General features: G+C 33.7%; 2 protein-coding genes across 4 annotated transcripts in view; one reads left to right on the top strand and one right to left on the bottom strand.

Moving 5' to 3' along the window:
• The first annotated feature begins 1012 nt into the window (after positions 1-1012).
• Positions 1013-1924, top strand: LOC136979480 (zinc finger MYM-type protein 1-like). The gene has a single exon (XM_067275487.1). It carries the CDS (start codon positions 1013-1015, stop codon positions 1922-1924), a length of 912 nt encoding a protein of 303 aa, XP_067131588.1.
• An 8913-nt stretch (positions 1925-10837) lies between these two features.
• Positions 10838-22378, bottom strand: part of cic (Putative transcription factor capicua) — a 123070-nt gene continuing 111529 nt past the window's right edge. For all 3 annotated transcript variants that reach the window (XM_067275597.1, XM_067275595.1, XM_067275596.1), the window contains exon 18: positions 10838-13968. In XM_067275597.1, coding sequence (XP_067131698.1) covers positions 13742-13968 — 227 coding nt within the window. In that variant the 3' untranslated portion in view covers positions 10838-13741. The remainder of the gene's footprint in view (positions 13969-22378) is intronic.

Raw genomic sequence — 22378 nt, forward strand, 5'->3', positions numbered from 1 at the left:
ATCAAAAGGTCACATTTGTAATACAAAATCTTGGATTGATCTAAAACAATCAATTTCTTCTAAAACGACAACTGATTCACTAAATGAGAAATTAATAAACATGGAAAAAGATAGATGGGTTTCTGTTTTAAAAATTATAATTTATGTTGTTAAATTTTTAGCCGGTCAAAATTTGAGTTTTAGGGGTGAAAATAACAAGATATATGAGCAACAAAATGGAAACTTTTTAAAATTAATTGAAACAATTGCAAACTTTAATGATACGATATCCGATCATATTAACAGGATTAGAAAAACTCCATCAAATATGCCTCATTATTTAGGTGTTCATATTCAAAACGAACTAATTTCCCTTCTGGGAGAGAAAATAAGACATGAAATTATATCTATGTTAAAAGCTAGTAAATATTTTTCTATTATTTTAGATTCGACTCCTGATGTAAGTCACAAAGACCAACTTACTGTTGTAGTAAGGTTTGTTTTATTAAATAATAAATCAAAGCAAATAGAAATTAGGGAGCATTTTTTGGGATTCATTTCAATATCAGATTCGACAGGACAAGGCTTAACCAATGTTTTATTGGATTTTTTGGAGACTCACAACATTTGTTTAGGAGATTTAAGGGGGCAGGGTTACGATAATGGTGCGAATATGAAGGGTCGCAATAATGGTTTACAAAAAAAAATTCTTGAATTAAACCCTAGAGCTTTTTACGTGCCTTGTGCGGCCCATAGCTTAAATTTAGTTGTTAATGACGCTGCAAAAGCGTCTTTAGAAATTACAAATTTCTTTGCTATTGTGCAGGAACTTTACGTTTTCTTTTCTGCATCGACTAAACGTTGGCAAGTTTTAAAAGATGAAATCCCAACTTTATCATTAAAACCTTTTTCTAGTGCTAGATGGGAAAGTAGAATAGATGCTTTGAAAGTTCTTAGATACAATTTGGCAAAAATATATGACGCTTTATTTGCACTTTATTCTGATAATAGCAGAGACCCTGAAACCAGAAATATGGCAAATTCATTACTCTTAAAAATCAAGTCGTTTAAATTTATTTGTTCTATTATTACATGGAATATTGTGTTAACAAAAATTAATATTGCAAGTAAAGTGATGCAGGAGTCAGATTCTACACTACCTAATATCGTTTTAATCTTGGAGCAGACGAAAACTTATTTATCTAATATTAGATCAAATGAAGGTTTTAATGATATTTTAGAAGAGGCCAAAAAAATTGCCGATGATATCGACTGTGACCCTTCGTTTCCTCCGATTAATATTGTGAGACCCCGAACAAAAAAGCGATTATTTGATTACGAGTGTGAAGACGAGGCACCTAAAGACCCGGCTGACCAATTCAAAATTAATTTTTACTTTGTAATATTGGACACCGCATTATCAAAATTGGAAGAAAGGTTCGAGCAAATAAAGCAGCATGATACATTGTTTAATTTTCTTAACAACCTATATAATTTCCTTCAAATGGATAAATCAATTAGATTTGCAAAATGTAAAGCTCTAGAGAATAGTTTATGTGATCCATGTAAAAATCAAAAAGATATTTTAGCTCAAGATTTATATGTTGAAATTGACAATGTTGCACCCTATATTTCCTCTGAAATGAACGCATTGAATGTTATTATTAACTACCTATTCACAAATAACCTCATCTATCTATTTCCAAATTTAGTAATTTCTATACGAATTTTCTTAACATTACCTGTCACAGTAGCTAGTGGGGAAAGAAGCTTTTCCAAACTTAAAATAATAAAAAATTATCTACGATCCACAATGGGGCAAGAAAGGCTTTCAGACTTATCCATTATTAGTATTGAAAAAGAGCTGTCAGAAAATATAGATGTGTCTAACATTGTTAAGACATTTGCATTAAAAAAGGCTAGAAAAGCAAACTTTACTGTATAACTTATTAGTAGAAATAGTAGATATGTTAGCATCCTTGCCTGTATGTATGAATTATGTATTTATTTCTTTATTACATTACAAATAAGTTGTAACATTATATTCTATTAAATAAACTGTGTATATTTGTACAATTTTTTTAACTTAAATTTACTTTATCTTTTTTATTTGTAAATTTTTAACAACTTTGGGGGAAGGGGCGGCAAAATTATTCTCGCACCCGGGCGGCAGATACCCTAGGAACGGCCCTGTCCGCTACTACGGAGTGCGCTGATGTTTGTGAACAATTAGGAACAACAGTGAAAGAAAGAAAGATGGCGGCGCTTGTACTGTCGATAGTATCGTGATAGAAGGACCTACAATTTTAAAATATGCGTTTTTACAGGCAAAAGAAAGGTCTCAATTGTAAAATTTAACCATAAAATGAATTATCTTGCCAACAGAGCATTCAAAGTAACCGCGAAAAAAATTAGAATGCCGGCTACCATTTGAAAAAAATTCGAGAAGAAACATCACCGCGTGCATTAACTTGCGCTTTCACAACTTGTAAATTTTCATTTATAAAATCACCAATGGACTCCGAAACGAAATTGTCTAAGCCATGGATGACACCATGTTCCTTTCCACAGTAAACTAATACTACTACTACTACCAGGGACTGATTTTGCTATCTGACAGTGCGCACTCCGGTCAGAATAAAGGAACGCGTTTCTCAGTAATTTTTATACAAATGCCGCTCGCGCGGAGTTATGCGAAGGAATAAAAAACGCATCTCATGTTCACCTCCGCCTCCAATGCCGGTAAGTCCACCTCCTCCCTCTTCATTCTGCTACTTCCACTGCTGCCGCTGCTTCCACTGCTGCCGCTGCTTCCACTGCTGCCTCTGCTTCCACTGCTGCCTCTGCTTCCACTGCTGCCGCTGCTTCCACTGCTGCCTCTGCTTCCACTGCTGCCTCTGCTTCCACTGCTGCCTCTGCTTCCACTGCTGCCGCTGCTTCCACTGCTTTCGCCGCTTCCACTGCTGCCGCCGCTTTCACTGCTGCCACTTTCATTTTCACCATCACCTCCATCACTCGTTTCCCCTCCGTCTACATGAGTAACTGAAATAATTATATTAGTCTTAAGTGTAATTTTATATATTGTAGCGAATCAGTTATAAGATGAAATTATTTCATAAACAGCAATATAAAATCCTATTTAAAAAATTAATTAAATTTCTTCAGTTTCAATCAATATGTTTATAATAGATTAAAAACTATATTGTAAAATAAGTGAAAGATAATGAACTTACTCAAGACATCAATCAACAGAATCAAACACAGGCAAAATAGGAATTTCTTCATGTTGAACGAAGATAGCTTCTGATCCTTTACAAATTTAAATATTTATACTCTTTAGAATTTTATAAATCCACGTTCCTCTATTTGTTTTATCTACAAAAATCCCATTTATTGGAGCTTCGCGATTAAATTATTTAATTCTGCCATAGCTTTAACCAATGAGAGAGTTTATTTGTTAAGCTGTCCGTGGGAATAACTGAACTACTAATTACGGATTTTGTACGTTTTAATACAGCCAATAAATTAATTAATGTATTAAGAATTCTTTACAAATGCGATAAATATACTTCATAACTGTCTACGTATGTTTATATAATAAAACCTGTCTAAAGCGGCCTTCTATAAAACAAAAACCTGCCTAAACAGAAAATAAATTTCTGGATGGAAAGATTTCCGGTGTAAAATACTATTGTAAATCGGAAACGTGTCTATTGTGAAAACGGAAGACTTTTGGAAATCAATAACATAACTCGAGTAAGGCGGAATGCTTCCACGTAACAGCAAGTAACTTGTAAATCATGAAAATCCATATTACTGTTTGTGACATTTGTGTGCCGGGCTGAAATTTTTAATCATATTTTTAATTTATTTAATTTAAACTATGTACTTTCAGTTGGTACATCATACTTTTCCTGTTAACAGTAGAGTCATGACAGTGATGTATCTAACTCTTTTTCAGGGAAAAGTTTTTGAATTGAAAAGCGTGACTTTCGGTTTGAATCAGATGTTTTTATATAGTTAATCTTATAAACCTTTATTCAAGGGAAAATTCCAGCCGGTATCATGACGTTATGCTTTAAACAGATCTTATACTATACTTGTATAATGTATTGATAGTGTAGAAATATACTATAAAATCTGTTGTACAAGCCATTGTAAACTACATATTTTATATACTGTATGTCTATCAATCTTTAATATACTATAGAACACGTGTGTGTATGCTTGACCTATATTTTTCTTTATATCTCAGTACGGGCCCTTATGTAGAGAGGGCCAAAATAGCTGAGTCACCCCTTCATTGATCCCTTGGATAAGTATTGATGCTTTATTTTACATTTATTTTAGAATTATTATTCTTCTATCAATTATAAACAAATTTAATAAATTTAAAGGATTTAGACAATTTTTTACAGGATGTTGTCTTGTTTATAAAATGAGGATTTCACGATCTTGTATGAAATTATACTTAAAGCTAATACAATTGAACCTGGTTAACTCGTTTCGGTCAGGGAAAAACTTCGAATTCAGAGAAAGTTTCGAGTTACGGAGATTCAATTAAAATTCAAGATTCTGTGCATCGGTTTATCGATGACCCGAGATAGTAGCGCACCGAAAGGGACTTTGGCACCCTGAAAAGGAAAAAGAGCACTGGAAAATTTTCCGAATATCTTTTCTTAATTAAAATTCATTTTTGTATTTATATTATTGTGCCACATCTTCTATTTCTACACTACTTATGAATTAGCGTTCACACAAGATGGGAATTTTATCGAATTCCGCATTACAAATATTTTTTCCGTTCACTTCGGCTCCTCCCGAGATTAAATCCCGAGTGCGCCACTGATGACCCATAATAGACTATCCAAACGATATTTCCGTGGGTCTTTTTATATAGATTCACTTGTAAATCTCACGACGTTGTACAGAAACTGGAAAACGCTTAAGGAATGGTTAAATAAGCTAGCGAGAAATGCTTTCCCGAATGATTGATCCGTCCAAACACCATCAACTAGGCGACAAAATAAGAGATGAATAATAGACAAAATACAAAACTTTTCGTTTTCTATATTAACACACAATTCGTTTTCCTATTGATCTCTTACCCGGTATATTTAAATAATATTTTTAAAATTAAAATTCCGGACAATTTATGAAAATACTATATCAAAATCCGATTTGAGATAACCAGTTTCATTTAAAATGTAAGTTCTTATGCTGGACGATCCAGAAAGAAAATAATTCAATTATTATGCCTTTGTGTCCTTAATTATAGCTTAAATTTATCTTTGTATACTAAGTACATTTATCGATTAACAGGACTTATTATACTGGAAAATTATGGATGCAGATATTTAGTCTTACTGATCAGAAACAATATTTTTTATTAACAGGTGAACTAAATAAAAAATATTATTTCTGATCAGTAAGACTAAATATCTGCATCCATAATTTTCCAGTATAATAAGTTCTGTTAATCGATAAATGTATTTAGTATACAAAGATAAATTTAAGGGAAAGAAAATAATTTCGAGTTATCCCGGATCGAGTTAACCAGACTCTATTGTATAATTATTAGTGCTGGAAAGTTTCGAGCCTCTCGTATCAACGGCCGGATAGCCGAGCAATTAAAGGGACAACCTACCGCTCTGGGGAGCCGGGATCGAAAACTCCAGGAATTTTTTGGGGACGGTCTATCTCGATATATCGGGCTCCGTCCCCTTCACGTTGATGTTCATTGTGGGCCCGAACACATAACAGATTGCTAAAAACGCCCTCTTAGTGTCCTCATAACAGAGTTTAAAAAATCTATAAAATTCGATTTTTTACTCCGGGAAAAACAAGATTCGTAATATAATTTAATGACCGAAAAGAAATTTATCTGCGCTAGAAAGATATTTTATTATCACTCGAATAACACTTCCATAGAATAATTTGAAATTATTATTAATTCCATTAAAAAATACATTCCTTCTTAGCATATAAAATTCCTATGTCAAGTTCACTGTTCATTAATTTTTCTAGCTTAATACCATTATCACTCCAATGTTGAAAATACAGTCAAACTACTGAACAATGGCCACTGAGAATACCAAAAATGTCAGACGCTATCTTTACAATTTATACAAAAAAAAAGTAAATCGTCTTCAACTCCGTCCTATCCAATCAACGGGAACAAAACAATCTTTATTCTCAGAAATGACCTTTTATTGGAGCTTTGACTCTAAAATTACATTTTTTTTTTTTAATTATGGGTTTATTAGTGAACATTTTAACTGTTTTACTTTTTAAATTGTAAAAAACTGTCTTGTTCGGAGATGACGGTCATTTGAGGTCCGACAGAATCATTTTATCATATTTGCACGAATCTTTTAAAAATAACATTGAATAATTAAAATTCAATATTCGAACAGGAAATAATTAGAAAATTCTTTGTTTCTTCTACAAAAGAACGCGTTTTAATTCAGCTGTGTTGATTCTATTATGCCAATATAGATTTCTAATTTAGCTTTTATGATTGTATGTAAACACATTGAAAAAATATTTCCGAAAATTCATATTTCTCTTGCTATTATAAAATAATACGATTTTTAAATATATTTAAATTTATTAAAATAATTTTTTATGTTCTAATTTTATCTTCCATTTCTACACTACTTATGAATTAGCGTTCACACAAGATGGGAATTTTATCGAATTCCGCATTACAAATGTTTTTTTCCGTTCACTTCGGCTCCTCCCGAGATTAAATCCCGAGTGCGCCACTGATGACCCATAATAGACTATCCAAACGATATTTCCGTGGGTCTTTTTATATAGATTCACTTGTAAATCTCACGACGTTGTACAGAAACTGGAAAACGCTTAAGGAATGGTTAAATAAGCTAGCGAGAAATGCTTTCCCGAATGATTGATCCGTCCAAACACCATCAACTAGGCGACAAAATAAGAGATGAATAATAGACAAAATACAAAACTTTTCGTTTTCTATATTAACACACAATTCGTTTTCCTATTGATCTCTTACCCGGTATATTTAAATAATATTTTTAAAATTAAAATTCCGGACAATTTATGAAAATACTATATCAAAATCCGATTTGAGATAACCAGTTTCATTTAAAATGTAAGTTCTTATGCTGGACGATCCAGAAAGAAAATAATTCAATTATTATGCCTTTGTGTCCTTAATTATAGCTTAAATTTATCTTTGTATACTAAGTACATTTATCGATTAACAGGACTTATTATACTGGAAAATTATGGATGCAGATATTTAGTCTTACTGATCAGAAACAATATTTTTTATTAACAGGTGAACTAAATAAAAAATATTATTTCTGATCAGTAAGACTAAATATCTGCATCCATAATTTTCCAGTATAATAAGTTCTGTTAATCGATAAATGTATTTAGTATACAAAGATAAATTTAAGGGAAAGAAAATAATTTCGAGTTATCCCGGATCGAGTTAACCAGACTCTATTGTATAATTATTAGTGCTGGAAAGTTTCGAGCCTCTCGTATCAACGGCCGGATAGCCGAGCAATTAAAGGGACAACCTACCGCTCTGGGGAGCCGGGATCGAAAACTCCAGGAATTTTTTGGGGACGGTCTATCTCGATATATCGGGCTCCGTCCCCTTCACGTTGATGTTCATTGTGGGCCCGAACACATAACAGATTGCTAAAAACGCCCTCTTAGTGTCCTCATAACAGAGTTTAAAAAATCTATAAAATTCGATTTTTTACTCCGGGAAAAACAAGATTCGTAATATAATTTAATGACCGAAAAGAAATTTATCTGCGCTAGAAAGATATTTTATTATCACTCGAATAACACTTCCATAGAATAATTTGAAATTATTATTAATTCCATTAAAAAATACATTCCTTCTTAGCATATAAAATTCCTATGTCAAGTTCACTGTTCATTAATTTTTCTAGCTTAATACCATTATCACTCCAATGTTGAAAATACAGTCAAACTACTGAACAATGGCCACTGAGAATACCAAAAATGTCAGACGCTATCTTTACAATTTATACAAAAAAAAAGTAAATCGTCTTCAACTCCGTCCTATCCAATCAACGGGAACAAAACAATCTTTATTCTCAGAAATGACCTTTTATTGGAGCTTTGACTCTAAAATTACATTTTTTTTTTTTTAATTATGGGTTTATTGGTGAACATTTTAACTGTTTTACTTTTTAAATTGTAAAAAACTGTCTTGTTCGGAGATGACGGTCATTTGAGGTCCGACAGAATCATTTTATCATATTTGCACGAATCTTTTAAAAATAACATTGAATAATTAAAATTCAATATTCGAACAGGAAATAATTAGAAAATTCTTTGTTTCTTCTACAAAAGAACGCGTTTTAATTCAGCTGTGTTGATTCTATTATGCCAATATAGATTTCTAATTTAGCTTTTATGATTGTATGTAAACACATTGAAAAAATATTTCCGAAAATTCATATTTCTCTTGCTATTATAAAATAATACGATTTTTAAATATATTTAAATTTATTAAAATAATTTTTTATGTTCTAATTTTATCTTCCATTTCTACACTACTTATGAATTAGCGTTCACACAAGATGGGAATTTTATCGAATTCCGCATTACAAATGTTTTTTTCCGTTCACTTCGGCTCCTCCCGAGATTAAATCCCGAGTGCGCCACTGATGACCCATAATAGACTATCCAAACGATATTTCCGTGGGTCTTTTTATATATAATCACTTGTAAATCTCACGACGTTGTACAAAAACCGGAAAACGCTTAAGGAATGGTTAAATAAGCTAGCGAGAAATGCTTTCCCGAATGGTTGATCCGAGGAGACACCATCGACTGGGAGACAAAATAAGAGAAGAATAATAAACAAAATACAAAACTTTTCGTTTTCAACATTAACACACAATTCTTTTCCTATTGATCTCATACCCGGTAAATTTAATTAGTAGTGTCGTTGAACATCTCTCCCGGGAGGAGGTCAACGACTACTTTTGATCGAATTACTTCAACCTCTTTACGCAACAATCCCTTCTTTCTATCGAACTGGCGGATGGTGCATTCGAATAGGAAAATTACATAATACGAGGTTACCGGCCTGCACAAAATGTTTTAAGCAGTTTTCGAACCCACGATCGAACTCCCAATGTTCAGGAAACGGAACCGCTTGGCTACTGTGGGTGCTTATAATGTGTTAGTTTGGGCATTCGGTGTAATAAACTCTTACGTAAGATAACCTTTGTAATTATAAATCAAATACTATAATATTATATTAGGCCTATAGGGTTTTAGAAGAATGAATTAATCTTATAATTTTAATCTTTGCTGTTATATTTTGCCCCAGCAACGTCGGGCTCATCTGCTAGTTATTTATAAAATGAAGATTTTGAGGAGAGTTGAGTTTTGTTGGGCGTCCGAAGAGGGGAAGGGGAGTAAAAATTTCAAGAAAAATGCGATCGTAATTTATGGACAACCCATTTCCCGGCCCTGTTATATATGACAGAGGGGAGGTATGACGATCGGTCAAAAAACGAGCACCTAAAATTTTTACAATTTTGGACTCAAGGCATCTTGAAACGTCGAGAAATGCAAAAGAAAAAAAAATTCGGTTTTTTTTCCTGTATGCATGGATTTGGTGTGGGGAACACGATTTGTTCGCCCTTTTCGTAGCTTAATAACTCCTGTGCTTTTTGTCGAAAATTTCTGAAATTTTGCAGGAAGGTTTGTGTATTAAGGGATTGATGCTATTAAATTTTGGTGGTTAACGGTCGACGGGCAGATAACGGGTGGGAAGATAAAGGGTCAGACTTAATGACGATTTTTAGTCGTTATTAGCATTTACAATTTTTTATAAAACCATCCCTACTCTCAAAATTAAGCTTTTTGCCATTTTATAATAATTAAAAAATATATAAAAATTATTTTTAATAAAATATCATAACAGATTGCGTCAAACACGCAGTTTTAAATGTTGCCGGAAAAGTTAAGCAAACTTACTGTTAATTTTTTTTTAGTGAAAAAACAATTTTTTATTGTCAAAACATTAATTTCTTCATTACAATTGATTTATGTTTTGGCAATAAAAAATTTCTTTTCGCTTTGAACAGAGAAATTTTGTTAAGCTTCTGTTAAAATTGAAATGTGAAAACTGAGTGATAAACAAAGAAATGTTTCAGACAAGTTATTTGTTTTGCATAGAATCAAATGCCCCTACAAAAAATATAGGTTTCCATTTGAAAATAAGTTGACCTTTGACACATTGTCAAAAAAATAAAAAAATAAAAAAATATGTACATTTGTTTTCCTTCCCCTTCAAAACAAAACGTTGTTTTGAACATTTTCCTCAGGAACACAGATATTTTACTATTTCAGGTTACATGACTGTACACCCTGTATATCTTTCATGTTAATATATTATTAAAACTTCATTTCAATTAAGTAAAATGGAAATTATTATAACTAGACCCATTTCACCCCACTCAGTATCTCATTGTAACATTAAATTTTATTTCATACAAAATTAATGTAAGAATAACAACAGCTAGACTTCATTGAATATTCCAGTTTCCATCAATAAACCTTTCCATTTAGTTGTCTTAACTAACAACCTGCTTGTATACTTACAGGATGCTAAGATGTGATACTGTTTTGAATAAATACTAATTTGTAATGAGATTTTGTGCTTTAATCTTTAATATCCAGATGCAATCACTAATATGGCATTATGGGTAAAAGTATTGACTTTGGCTTTGTTGTATAGAATTGGGATAGGCCTTGAATGCATTATTTAAAATGGTAGTCTGTAATTAAGCGATTTCACTATTAATTAATGTTAATAAAAGGTTCTAATTCATTCTTTTAATTCTCCTTTTCAACCACTTTTACACACACAAATTTCACAATCATCAATTCTTCAGGATGACTTAAAATTAGTTGACTATTACTGTTACATATGGTTAAGTGGCTTTAGGAATGCAATCTGCAGATAAATTTAACCAATTATTTGAATACAAATCACAGTAAATCAAATTGCCATTTTAATACTTTCCATCAAAACCAGCAATTAAACTAATACATAAAAATAATAAATATTTTTTTATTACTTTTTAAACATCAGATGATTCCCAAAATGATTCTTTTACTAGTGATTTAATTGCTATACAGGAAAACTGTATAGCAACTAAAGTATACTTTTAGAAAAATATTTCAGTTCAAAATGAACTGAGAAATTTAACTTTCTTATTTGTTAATATAATTCAGTTTAAAGATATTTAATAGTTCATAGTATTATGGGTTATTTATAATGTAAAATAAATGGAATCAGATGACAAATAAATGTACAAACAATCATTGATTTAACACTATTTTACTACTGTATAAAAAATGTTTGGAACATTAGACTATGTACATTAACACATGATAAGAATTAATCTAAATTTTTTAAAAATCTAAACTGAATAAAGCAGCTTTAAAGGACAGTCATATAATATTTACAAAACAACAAGACCTTTTTTGTGCCTGCAATATTTTATTTAATATAACTTTCATGTAATGGCAACAGTATCATTTTATACTATTGTCGTAAACATAACATTTGTTTAATTTGACAATTTGTTAATTTTCGTGTTTATATATATATAAATATAATCTGTACTATTGATATAGTAAATAGTACAGCAAACACTCATGATTTTTGACTTAAAAAAGAAAAATTTACATGATAAATGATACAAGGAATGCTTTTAAAATATAAATTTGCAGACAAAACAAAGAATGCCAACTGTACAAGAATGAAAATGAATTATGGCCGAATTTCCTACGCGATACTTATCATATATATTGGCAATCAAATTTAGACAAGTCCAACAATTATATTTTCTCTAAGAGAATTGAAGGATAAGAGAAAAATGACGATTAACGACTTATATATATATGTACGTACTGTATGTATACGAACTTAGAGAAGGGCATCACAAAGTTGGCACTGAAATCATCACAGGCATCCCCCATTCAATGATAACAGAAAAAGCCTGATCAGCCCCCATGAAAGACTATAAAACCTCAACAATATTCTATTTAACAATATTTTTTTATTTATTTTTTCTTATAAAATAGAATATTTCAAGCATATTTAATTAAATGCATTGTAGAACTGCCACATTTACGTAGTTGGACTGAACAAGCTGCTCCCGTGTATTCTATGGTGATATATGGTAGAATGCTCAAAATGGGCCAAAAATACAATCTTATTTACGATTTCCAGACATTTATCAAACTATTTTGGTCTGATCCTATTAACTGGATTCAAATGGAAGATCTATTTAGGAGGAAAAAAGTTAGAGTTTATGGTTAAAATCTGTTTTCAACTCAAATGGAATTTATAAAATGTGTGTATATAACCTTAATATAAAAAATTAATGAGTAGAAGGCTCACTTTAAATAAGATCGAAATGAGGAAAATCACTCTTTTGATTATGAAGTATATTACTAAATTTTAAAGTACATACAATATAAAAAAAAAAAAATATTGGAACTTTGTGGTCCATAACATAAATGCTCCTAATATTTTTATAAATTTTTTTCCTTCAATCTCTGTATTAAATAATTCTATAGAATTGCTGCACTGTATATTCCTATTAGAAATAAGTTTATTGCAAAATTATTTATAAAAATATTGAAACCACAAACAATATAAATTAAAAAAATGACCCATTGATATCATAAATAAACTATGTGGGAAGACAACTATAAAACAGGAAATACTTGTTTGAATGGAAGTTAATAAGTTACGTTTCAACCTTTCATTCGATCACTATATTCAAATTCCTTTCCTTTCTGTTAAAAACATGTCGAAAATACTTGCATTGAATCCATATTTGCTAATTGTATGCTGCATTTATATGCCAGGCACTTTAGCGGAAGCTTATATAATTAGTAATGATTAACATTTATTTTGTGCTGTTATTAAAAGTAAACACTTCGTTACTGGCGATCATTGGGAAATGGGAACATACAAAAATATATATGAGCAAATGACATTTGTCATTTTGAGCACTGGTGTAAATATTATATGCAGGGATTATTCAATGCTTCTATGGAAAAATTAATATTCTAATGATGGAATCTTCGTTTTTGACTTTTTTTAAGGATATTCAGACTTTGAACACTAATTCACAAAATAGCTGATTTTTGCAAGACTTTCTCCTCGTTTTATAGCTATTCAGAAAGCCATAACAAAATTAACACGATTACAATAAATATATAATCCTGGTTCATCAACAAAAATATAACCAGTGATAGATTGTTATTTGCATTTCCATTTAAAGATACAAAATTACATCTAATATGACATAATCAACAGCATAGTACATACTTTTGAGGCATTTCATTTAACACCTGATCAGATAGAGCCAAAAATCTTCACAAGAAAGCCACTGAAGTAATTACTATACAATTTAAAAAAACAAAAAGAAATATGATTACATCAGAATTGCACAAAGATCCAAATGTAGATGGCTTGGAACTTGCAAATGTCTACTATTTTGAAGATTCTACATGATAATTACATCAAGGATTAGTTTCTTTACACTGTTAAAGAATAAAATATCACAATATATGATATAATTTATTTCCAAGACAAGCAATACCAGAAATGTCACTTGCACTGGTGGCAGAAATTTACACGTTAAAGGCACAGGCTGACTAATTTTTATGTAGAGAAAGTGTATGACTCTGTAAATGACTACTTCTGCTGAAGTGATGTTGTAGATGATGTATCCTGTGATGACTGACATGATGATGACAACATATTGGTTGACTGTGCAGAAGTAGTAGCAGATGGTCCCTGTGAAGTCATAGCACTGCTCTGTGCCATTAATTTTTGTCTTACTTCACGTATTTTGACTTGTAATGCATTCTTTGTTGGAAACACTTCTTGATGAGATAACTGAAAAGATGCGGTGGCTTGTGCTAGAGGAAAAATGTAATAATTAACATGTAAATCTTTAAAAACATTTAATAAATGTATATATTATTTTCCTTATATGATTAGCTTAAACATTAGAATTTGAAAAAGTTTCAGTAAAACAAAATAATATTTTATAAAAATTATTTTTCTAGAATATATGCAAATTCTGCAGGTAAAATATGACAATTTTTCAAAGATGGGTTTTATAATAAATTGTGCAATTTATTATAAAACCCAATGAATTGGAATAAATAAATAACTTCAGTTTTGCTATATTATGGACATATCCAATGCATAATAAAATTGGTTAGCACAACACAAAGATACAAAATGATACCCAACTCAGATTTTTGGATAAATTAAAAAAATTCTAAGTCAGGTCAGAATTTTGACCTTTTTGTGGTGGATAGGAGAATATTTTACTTTACAAATAAAACCTTTTACTTTATATATTTTAATATTTAAATATTTCACTTTACAAGTAAAATATTCTCCTATCCACTTGAATACTTCACAATTCTACTTGAAATCAGGCCAATTTTTCAAGGAAAGTTAATGTTATAATGCAAATGACATTGAACTAAATACAAAAATAATATTTTGAACTAAATTACAATCATTAACAATCACACATTGCTTAATGTCCACATATATTCTGTGAAATAGGATGTTAAACAATTCTGAATGCCCACACACACAAATACCATATTATTTATATATATACTGTATAGTTCCGCGGATAAGATGATCTTCAGATAAGACGAGGTATAAATTTTCGTAAAACTTTTATAGTTTTAGCATATATATGTCCTATAAGAAGATCCCCAAACTATCAACGGCCTACAAATTTAGTTTAGATCAGCGATCATCTTCTGGATAATAATACTGTATAGCATATACGGAATTATGTCCTATTCCGTAATTTTTCGATAATGAACAAATTTTATTTTCTGCCTTGCTATTATTGCAAACTTTCACACTGATTCGAGCATTCGGGTAATGACCTTGACTATACACAAAAACGTTGTACGGGCTATTCTATTTGTGGACATGCCCTACTCTCTACTAGTAAATAATTATGGTTTGTCCATTTTTTTATAATGGTTTTAATTCATATAAATTTCAATCTAATTTTTTTGTATCTGTCCTATAAGACAACCCCGGATTTTCAGGGTCTTTTTTTATGATTCAACTATCGTCTTATCCGCAGAAATATACAGTATATACTTATATGGGATACTGTAGTGTACCTGTATTGACTAAATAGCCAAGATACTGCACACATGCAGTATTAATTAAAAGGTTTATTACATAATTATTCCTCTATCATAATTTCTTTTTATCTGTTGTATACTATTTATTTTAAATCTGAGGAAACCTGAAAATTTTTTTGCAATACTTGATGCAAACTTTAAATTTTAGAACCTTGCTGGTGCTGTTATAAGCTATGGTCACACTGTGATTTCTTGCTGCACAGGCAACTACAATGACTATTCCTGATAACTAGTAAACCTATTCCAAAAACCTGCATGATGTCAACTGCGAATAGAAATAAAAAGTTTGTTTTACTCATGCTGATTGCAATTGCACATCCAATCAGCAAATGCCTTTCTGCCTTACATCATACAATGATAACTAAATATAGTTATCATCAATGCAGAAAGTGAGAATTCCAGAATGGCTTTAGAATCAAACTCATTCATGCTCATGAATGCCTGTGGAATTTTAATTCTTTGTTTTATAAACATCAGATAAAACAGCACAGGCATGGTGTGAGATAAGCAAAAGTCTCAGCATTGATTGTGGATACCATTTTTAGATTTCTGGATATAAGATGTTGATTTCAGGATATAAGATGTTGATTAATTTTTGGTCTAGTAATGATGATATTAATTTAAATGTATGTAAAAAACTAAGTAAAAACTACCATCATTTGTGAACGACATTCATTTGCAAATATGAGTTTATAATAAATCAATATAAACAAACATCCACTCACCTGCTATCTTAAAGAATATGAAGTGGATGTTTGTGTATATTGATTTATTATGAAGTCATGCGTTTCCAAGTTGTACTGCCAACAAATAATGATACAAAAAAAACAAGACCTGCGCTACTTGCATTTATTGTAGTTGCATTGCCTGCATGGCTGGAAATTGTTAGGTACGACCACTGCTATAATAAATTGCCTGGTTATGTATCTGACAGTGCAATCACTTTGTATACAAGAGACATGAGATATGTGTTGTTAAGCCTTAGCAAGTTTTCTTCCTATATCAATCAAATTTTTTCACAAGATTAGATTAATGTCCCCCAAAATTTTTACAGTAATTAAAATTTCTCATTCTCCAATATTATAACCTTATGGGACTACAAACATATTTGCTGTTGAATATCACCCAAACATTATTATGTCATACACTTCATAATGTAAGATATTTTGCATTAAATAATAATCACATTAATTCTTTTAACTGTAAAATCACTTTAATTCCCATCAAAAATGTGTGAAATAATTTTATTTTATATTTACTCACACACACATTATATACATATATATCATGATCAACAATTGTCAATCCACAGCTGGATGAAGGTCTCCTCTAATATTTTCCATTTTTCCCTGTCCAATGCATTTGTGACGATCGGGATATTGTGAACTTTATCATTTATATGTACCTTTATAATCTTTTAACTATATTTTATACAAACTCTACATTTTATACAAAAACGGAACGAAATAGACCAAAAAGGGTTAGTTAAACGGGAAATCAACTGATAAATTCTGTTGATAAGAACAGTTTAAACTCGATTCCCACGAGTTGAGTTCCTTGTTAAGATGAGTCAAATTTCGGTGACACGACTACGTCACCAATAATTTTATTGGTCCAAGAAGATCATCTCTTCTGACGAAATCAAAGAAGGGCCTGCAAACTCCCTCCCCATATAAAAAGGGAGTACGATGAGTAAGACGAAGAAGTTGTTACTGACCGTGTGTTTGTGCGCTCAAAAGGATAGTTACCTGTCGCCGCCGATCCTCCCTCATCATCTATATTCAAGCCGAACTGTCATCGTTACACTTCCTACCTGAACAACTATTACCTGTTAGTGGACAGAGTCATTACCGACGATCTACTATAAGATCATTTATTCTTAGCCCGAACACCTACAACGGTCTATAAGGATATCATCGATTATTACATCGACATCCGACTACATATCTTGAGGTATTTATCCTACACGCGAATATTTGTAAGCTCTCTCTCTCTCTCTAATCCGCGTAGAATTTATGTTCGCGGATCGTGAGCCATGTACCTTATCACGTGTTTCTCTGTAAAGTAATCGCTTGTATCTAATTAGTCCTATGGAGAAAATAAACGGGTATATTTTTATATATAAATCTCTGGGTGCGTTCTTTCCGTCATCCTCTCCACTCGCTTCATTCCGGGTCTAACCCATACGTAACCGCTCGCGCAATTGATTTTCTGTATCAATCTAAGGATACAGTGGTGTCATCCTGACGTGGTATCAAAGAGATACCGGCCCTATGGTCACAGTGGTGTCCCGGAAGTGGGATTTTGTTTTGAAGGAAATAATCTAACAAAGAATGGAGGCTCAAGGTGGAGAGAATCCGGGAGGAAGTGCACCTTCGGGATTATCCGGAATGATTCCCTTAACCCCCTCATTTTCGGGCGACACATCAGGATTGCGCATCAGGGACTTCTTTGACTCGCTAGACGAAATAGCAAAACTAACTGGATGGACTAAGGCACAAAGTCTCGGCGTCGCGAAGTTAAAATTAACGGGCATAGCGAGGGATTTCGCATGGAAGGATGCGCGAATGCGAGCAATTGATACATACGAGGAGTTCAAACGACAAATGATCTTACGCTTTGAGAAAGAACCATACTCGCTTAGACTTCAGAAATTCCATGCATGCATTCAGAAACGCGACGAGGACGTACAGACGTACGCAGTTCGGTTGCAAGGCCTAGTATCGGAGACCATAATCGAACAGACAGGGGCCGATGCTCGCGAAACAGAAATAATCAAGCGATGCCAAAATAAAGAGCGAGACGAGCGGCTACTCGCCCAATTTTTAAGCGGTCTCAACGATAGAATTAAAAGACGGGTGATGTCTAGAGAACCAGATTCCTTTGATAAAGCAGTTAAAGTGGCAATCAGCGAGGAAACTATAGAGCAGTTGACCGGGAAATCACAAGGGATAGTCGGGGCAATAACCAGTCCCGAGGACGAACGCACAAGTAACCTCGAAGCGACGTTAGCTAACATACTAAGCCAATTAAACGAACTAAAATTAAAGGAGGATCATCAGCGGCGTGGATTCACACATCCAGTAAGCAGGGGAAGACACTATTATTCCTCGAGAGGAGGACATGGGTATTCTCGATTTGATTCATCTGTCAGGGGAGCGCGCGGCAGAAGCCGACCGTATCGATCAAACAATCTACCAGGCAGACGAAGAGGCAACTTCCAACCTAATCTAATTCAAGCGCCATCTCAAAACCCACCACAGGGGAGAATAAACAAAATGAATTGGCGACAGAATAATAGGCGATGGAGGAACGATAATACACACACACGTCGACCTCAAAAAAATATCCGATCTGAGACCATGACTTTAGATGTACAAGAAAAAGGAAATGAATTGGGAGTGCGAAATCGAATAGGAGCTAGAAGGATAGGCGATAATCTAGAACCTAGTCTGTGTTGTTCAATCAACGATTATCCAGCTCGACTGGCGATAGATACTGGTTCCACGGTAACACTTATATCTCGAACCTTCGCTAAGAAAACAACTACAATCAATTTTAATGAAAGGGGAAGAAGAATACTCTTTCAAAGTGTCACGGGACATGGCATCAGAACGTATGGAACTATAAGGTTCCGGTTTCAAATAGGACCTTTACAATTCGACTACTCCTGTTATGTAGTAGACGATCAAATACCTCATCCTTTTGACGGTCTATTAGGACGAGATATAATTAAGGGCCAAGAACTTCTCATAAATTTAGCAAGAGAGAAAATAATACTTCCAGGAGGAGAGGAAATAGATTTTCGGAAGCCAGAAGTGGAGACAACACGATCAATCCGAGGAAATGGGAAACGAACTCGTAAGGGTACGTTTATACGACCTCCTACTAACTCTATAATTATCGAAAAACGACAAATCTAATATTTCACAACAACCTATTCCTAAAGAACAGGCAAGAGAGGTAATCTTGATAACAGACTGCAATCTTCCTCCAAGAACAGAGATTATTACTACCGCGAGAATATCCGGAGTAAAACGGAGAGGAGAAATAGGAGTTATAGAATCGGGAATATCTAATCCAGAGGGTGTCCTAGGTGTCGATTCCTTAGTAAAGACGAGAAAAGGAGGCCAAGTCCCCATCCGAATCATGAATCTATCTACTCAACCAAGGAAATTATCCAAAGGCGAGTGTGTAGGAACCTTCCACAAGGCAGTAGAGGAAGAAGATAACCCGAACACAATCAGATCTACTGACGCTCAGAATTCGAGTGCAACTGCAACTCTAACGAAAGAGGAATTCGGTCAACTATTCGATTGGACCCGCATTGGAAAGGACAAGAAGCGTCCCTTATTAGATCTATTGTACCAATATAGGCATGTGTTTGCCGCGAATGACTATGATTTGGGATATTGTCCAGTAGTAGAACATGAGATAAACACCGGAGATGCCTCTCCTGTGTATCAACCACCTTACAGGATACCTTATGCTCAAAGAGAACAGATGAATAAAATCATTGACGGACTATTGGAGCAGGGTATAATAGAACATTCTAAATCTCCCTGGTCAGCCCCCGCTTTGTTAGTGAAGAAAAAGGATCAAACATGGCGTCTTGTGGTAGATTATAGGAGGCTGAATAAAGTGACAAGGGCAGATCCTTATCCTTTACCTTTGGTGCAAGAAGCGCTTAGTCTTATAGGTCGGGCGAAATACTTCTCGACAATGGATACCTTATCAGGATTCTGGCAATTAGGATTGCGCGACAAGGAGAAGTCAGCGTTCTCAACCCCTGATGGTCATTACCAGTGGAATCGCATGGCAATGGGCCTTTGCGGAGCCCCAGCGTCTTGGCAAAGGGCCGCAGACTTTATCTTACATGGCTTAAAGGGGAAAACCTGTCTAGTTTACATGGACGACATACTAACTTTTAGCTCCGATTTCCAAACGCATCTAATTCGTTTAGAACAAATCTTTCAGAGACTGGCTACAGCGGGTCTAAAATTAAAACCCAAGAAGTGTCATTTCCTTCAACAACAAATAAAATTCTTAGGACATGATGTCTCGGCTGAAGGAATACGACCCGATCCAGATAAAATAAAATGTGTTCTGAACTTCCCTCGTCCTACAAACGAACACGATGTCAAATCTTTCCTTGGATTAACGGGTTACTACCGAAGACACATTGATTCTTATGCAAAGATAGCAAAACCTCTAACCGATTTGTTGAAAAAGGATAACAAATTCCAATGGGAAGAAGAACACGAACGCAGTTTCGAGAGACTCAAAGAAATAATCACCTCAGCTCCTCTTTTGAAATCTCCAGACTTTTCCAAACCCTTTATTCTATCCACAGACGCATCAAACGAAGCAATTGGAGCGGTCTTGTCTCAAGAAGAAATAGACGGAGAAAAACCTATCGCATATGCTAGCAGAATATTAAGAAAACCAGAGAAGAACTATAGTACTACGGAGAAGGAGTGTTTGGCGGTAGTTTGGGCCACCAAATACTTCCGACCATACCTGTATGGGAGAAAATTCACTATAATAACGGATCATCGACCATTAAGATGGCTTATCAGTAATAAAGACTCTACTTCAAATTCTCGAGTTGCACGATGGGTCATTTTCTTACAGGAATTTGACTTTGATATCAAACATCGAGCCGGAAGTTGTCATAAAAATGCAGATGCATTAAGTAGAATTCCTATTCGACAAATTTCGACTGCCAACAACTTCGACCCAATCTATTCAAAGTCCCAAATTGGCGAATTTCAGAGAAAGGAAGAGAAATGGAATACCATTATTCATTATCTAGAAAGCGATACGTCTCCAGATCAGACACAACATTATTTCCTAGATGAAGAAGGAGTGTTGTATCATCAACAATCTACCCCTCAAGGGGAAATCATAGAACAACTAGTCATTCCGTCCATCTTAATTCCCTACATCTTACGAATTCATCATGACACACCTATTGGAGGCCATTTGGGATCACAGAAAATGCAACAAAAACTTCAATCGCTGTTCTACTGGCCAACAATGAAACAGGATATAAAAACCTATTGTCAGAGCTGTCAACGTTGTGCTTTAATGAAAAGAAAGGACAAACGACAAGAAGCGGAATTGCAGCTATTTCCTCCTCTAACACGATTGTTCGAACGTACCGCTATGGATGTAGTAGGACCTTTACCTGTCACGTCAAATGGCAACAAATATATACTTGTTTTCATCGATCATTTCAGTCGTTATGCCGAGGCCATACCTTTACCGAATATTCAGAGCAAAACTATTGCGAAAGCATTTGTCACACATATCGTCCTACGACATTCCACACCTGTTCAATTACTTACTGACCGCGCACCGAATCTAATATCTAAGATGTTTAAGGAAGTATGCGAATTATTACAAATAAAACGACTTCTTACTACCGCATATCATCCTGCATGTAACGGAATAGTGGAGAGATTTAACAAGACCCTTATCGATATCATTGCACATTATGTAGCTAAGGACCAACGAGATTGGGACGAATGGATTCCTTATGCGTTGTTTGCTTATAATACAACCATACATGCTTCTACAGACGACAGCCCTTTCTTTCTATTATACGGGAGAGATCCAACCTTTCCTTTTGATCTAATAACTAGTCCCACGAAAACTAAATACGATGTTGAAGACAATTATGCATCAGAACTTAGATACCGAATGACGGAAGCTCATCAGGTAGCACAAAAACATGCAGAACAAGCTGCCCGAAAAAGACAGACACGACATCGTCAAACTCACAAAATACCTACGTATCATATTGACGATCGAGTATTTTTGAACGAAGTAATTGTACCTCAAGGACTTAAACGAAAGTTGGCACCGAGGTGGTCAGGGCCATTCCGAATCGTGGCTGAACTAAGCCCTGTTACCTTTATCATTGAAAACCTAACTACCAAGAAAAGACTGCAAGTACATGCTAATCGCCTCAAGCACGCAATTGCGCGGCAAGAGTTTGAGCTGAACACTCTACATCAACCTGTCCCTACCACATCGATCAATCAATCTCTTTCAGAGGAATGTTCCTATTTAGACCCCTGGGACGAATTTATCTTCTCCGAGATGTCACGACAACAATCTGAACCCACATCTG

The sequence above is a fragment of the Centruroides vittatus genome, unplaced genomic scaffold, assembly GCF_030686945.1.
Source record: "Centruroides vittatus isolate TY-2023 unplaced genomic scaffold, ASM3068694v2 contig_628, whole genome shotgun sequence".
Taxonomy (NCBI): Eukaryota; Metazoa; Arthropoda; class Arachnida; order Scorpiones; family Buthidae; genus Centruroides; species Centruroides vittatus.

Bases quoted from the DNA above. Each gene is read 5' to 3' on its own strand.
- LOC136979480 (XM_067275487.1), top strand. From the start codon at position 1,013: ATGGCAAATTCATTACTCTTAAAAATCAAGTCGTTTAAATTTATTTGT.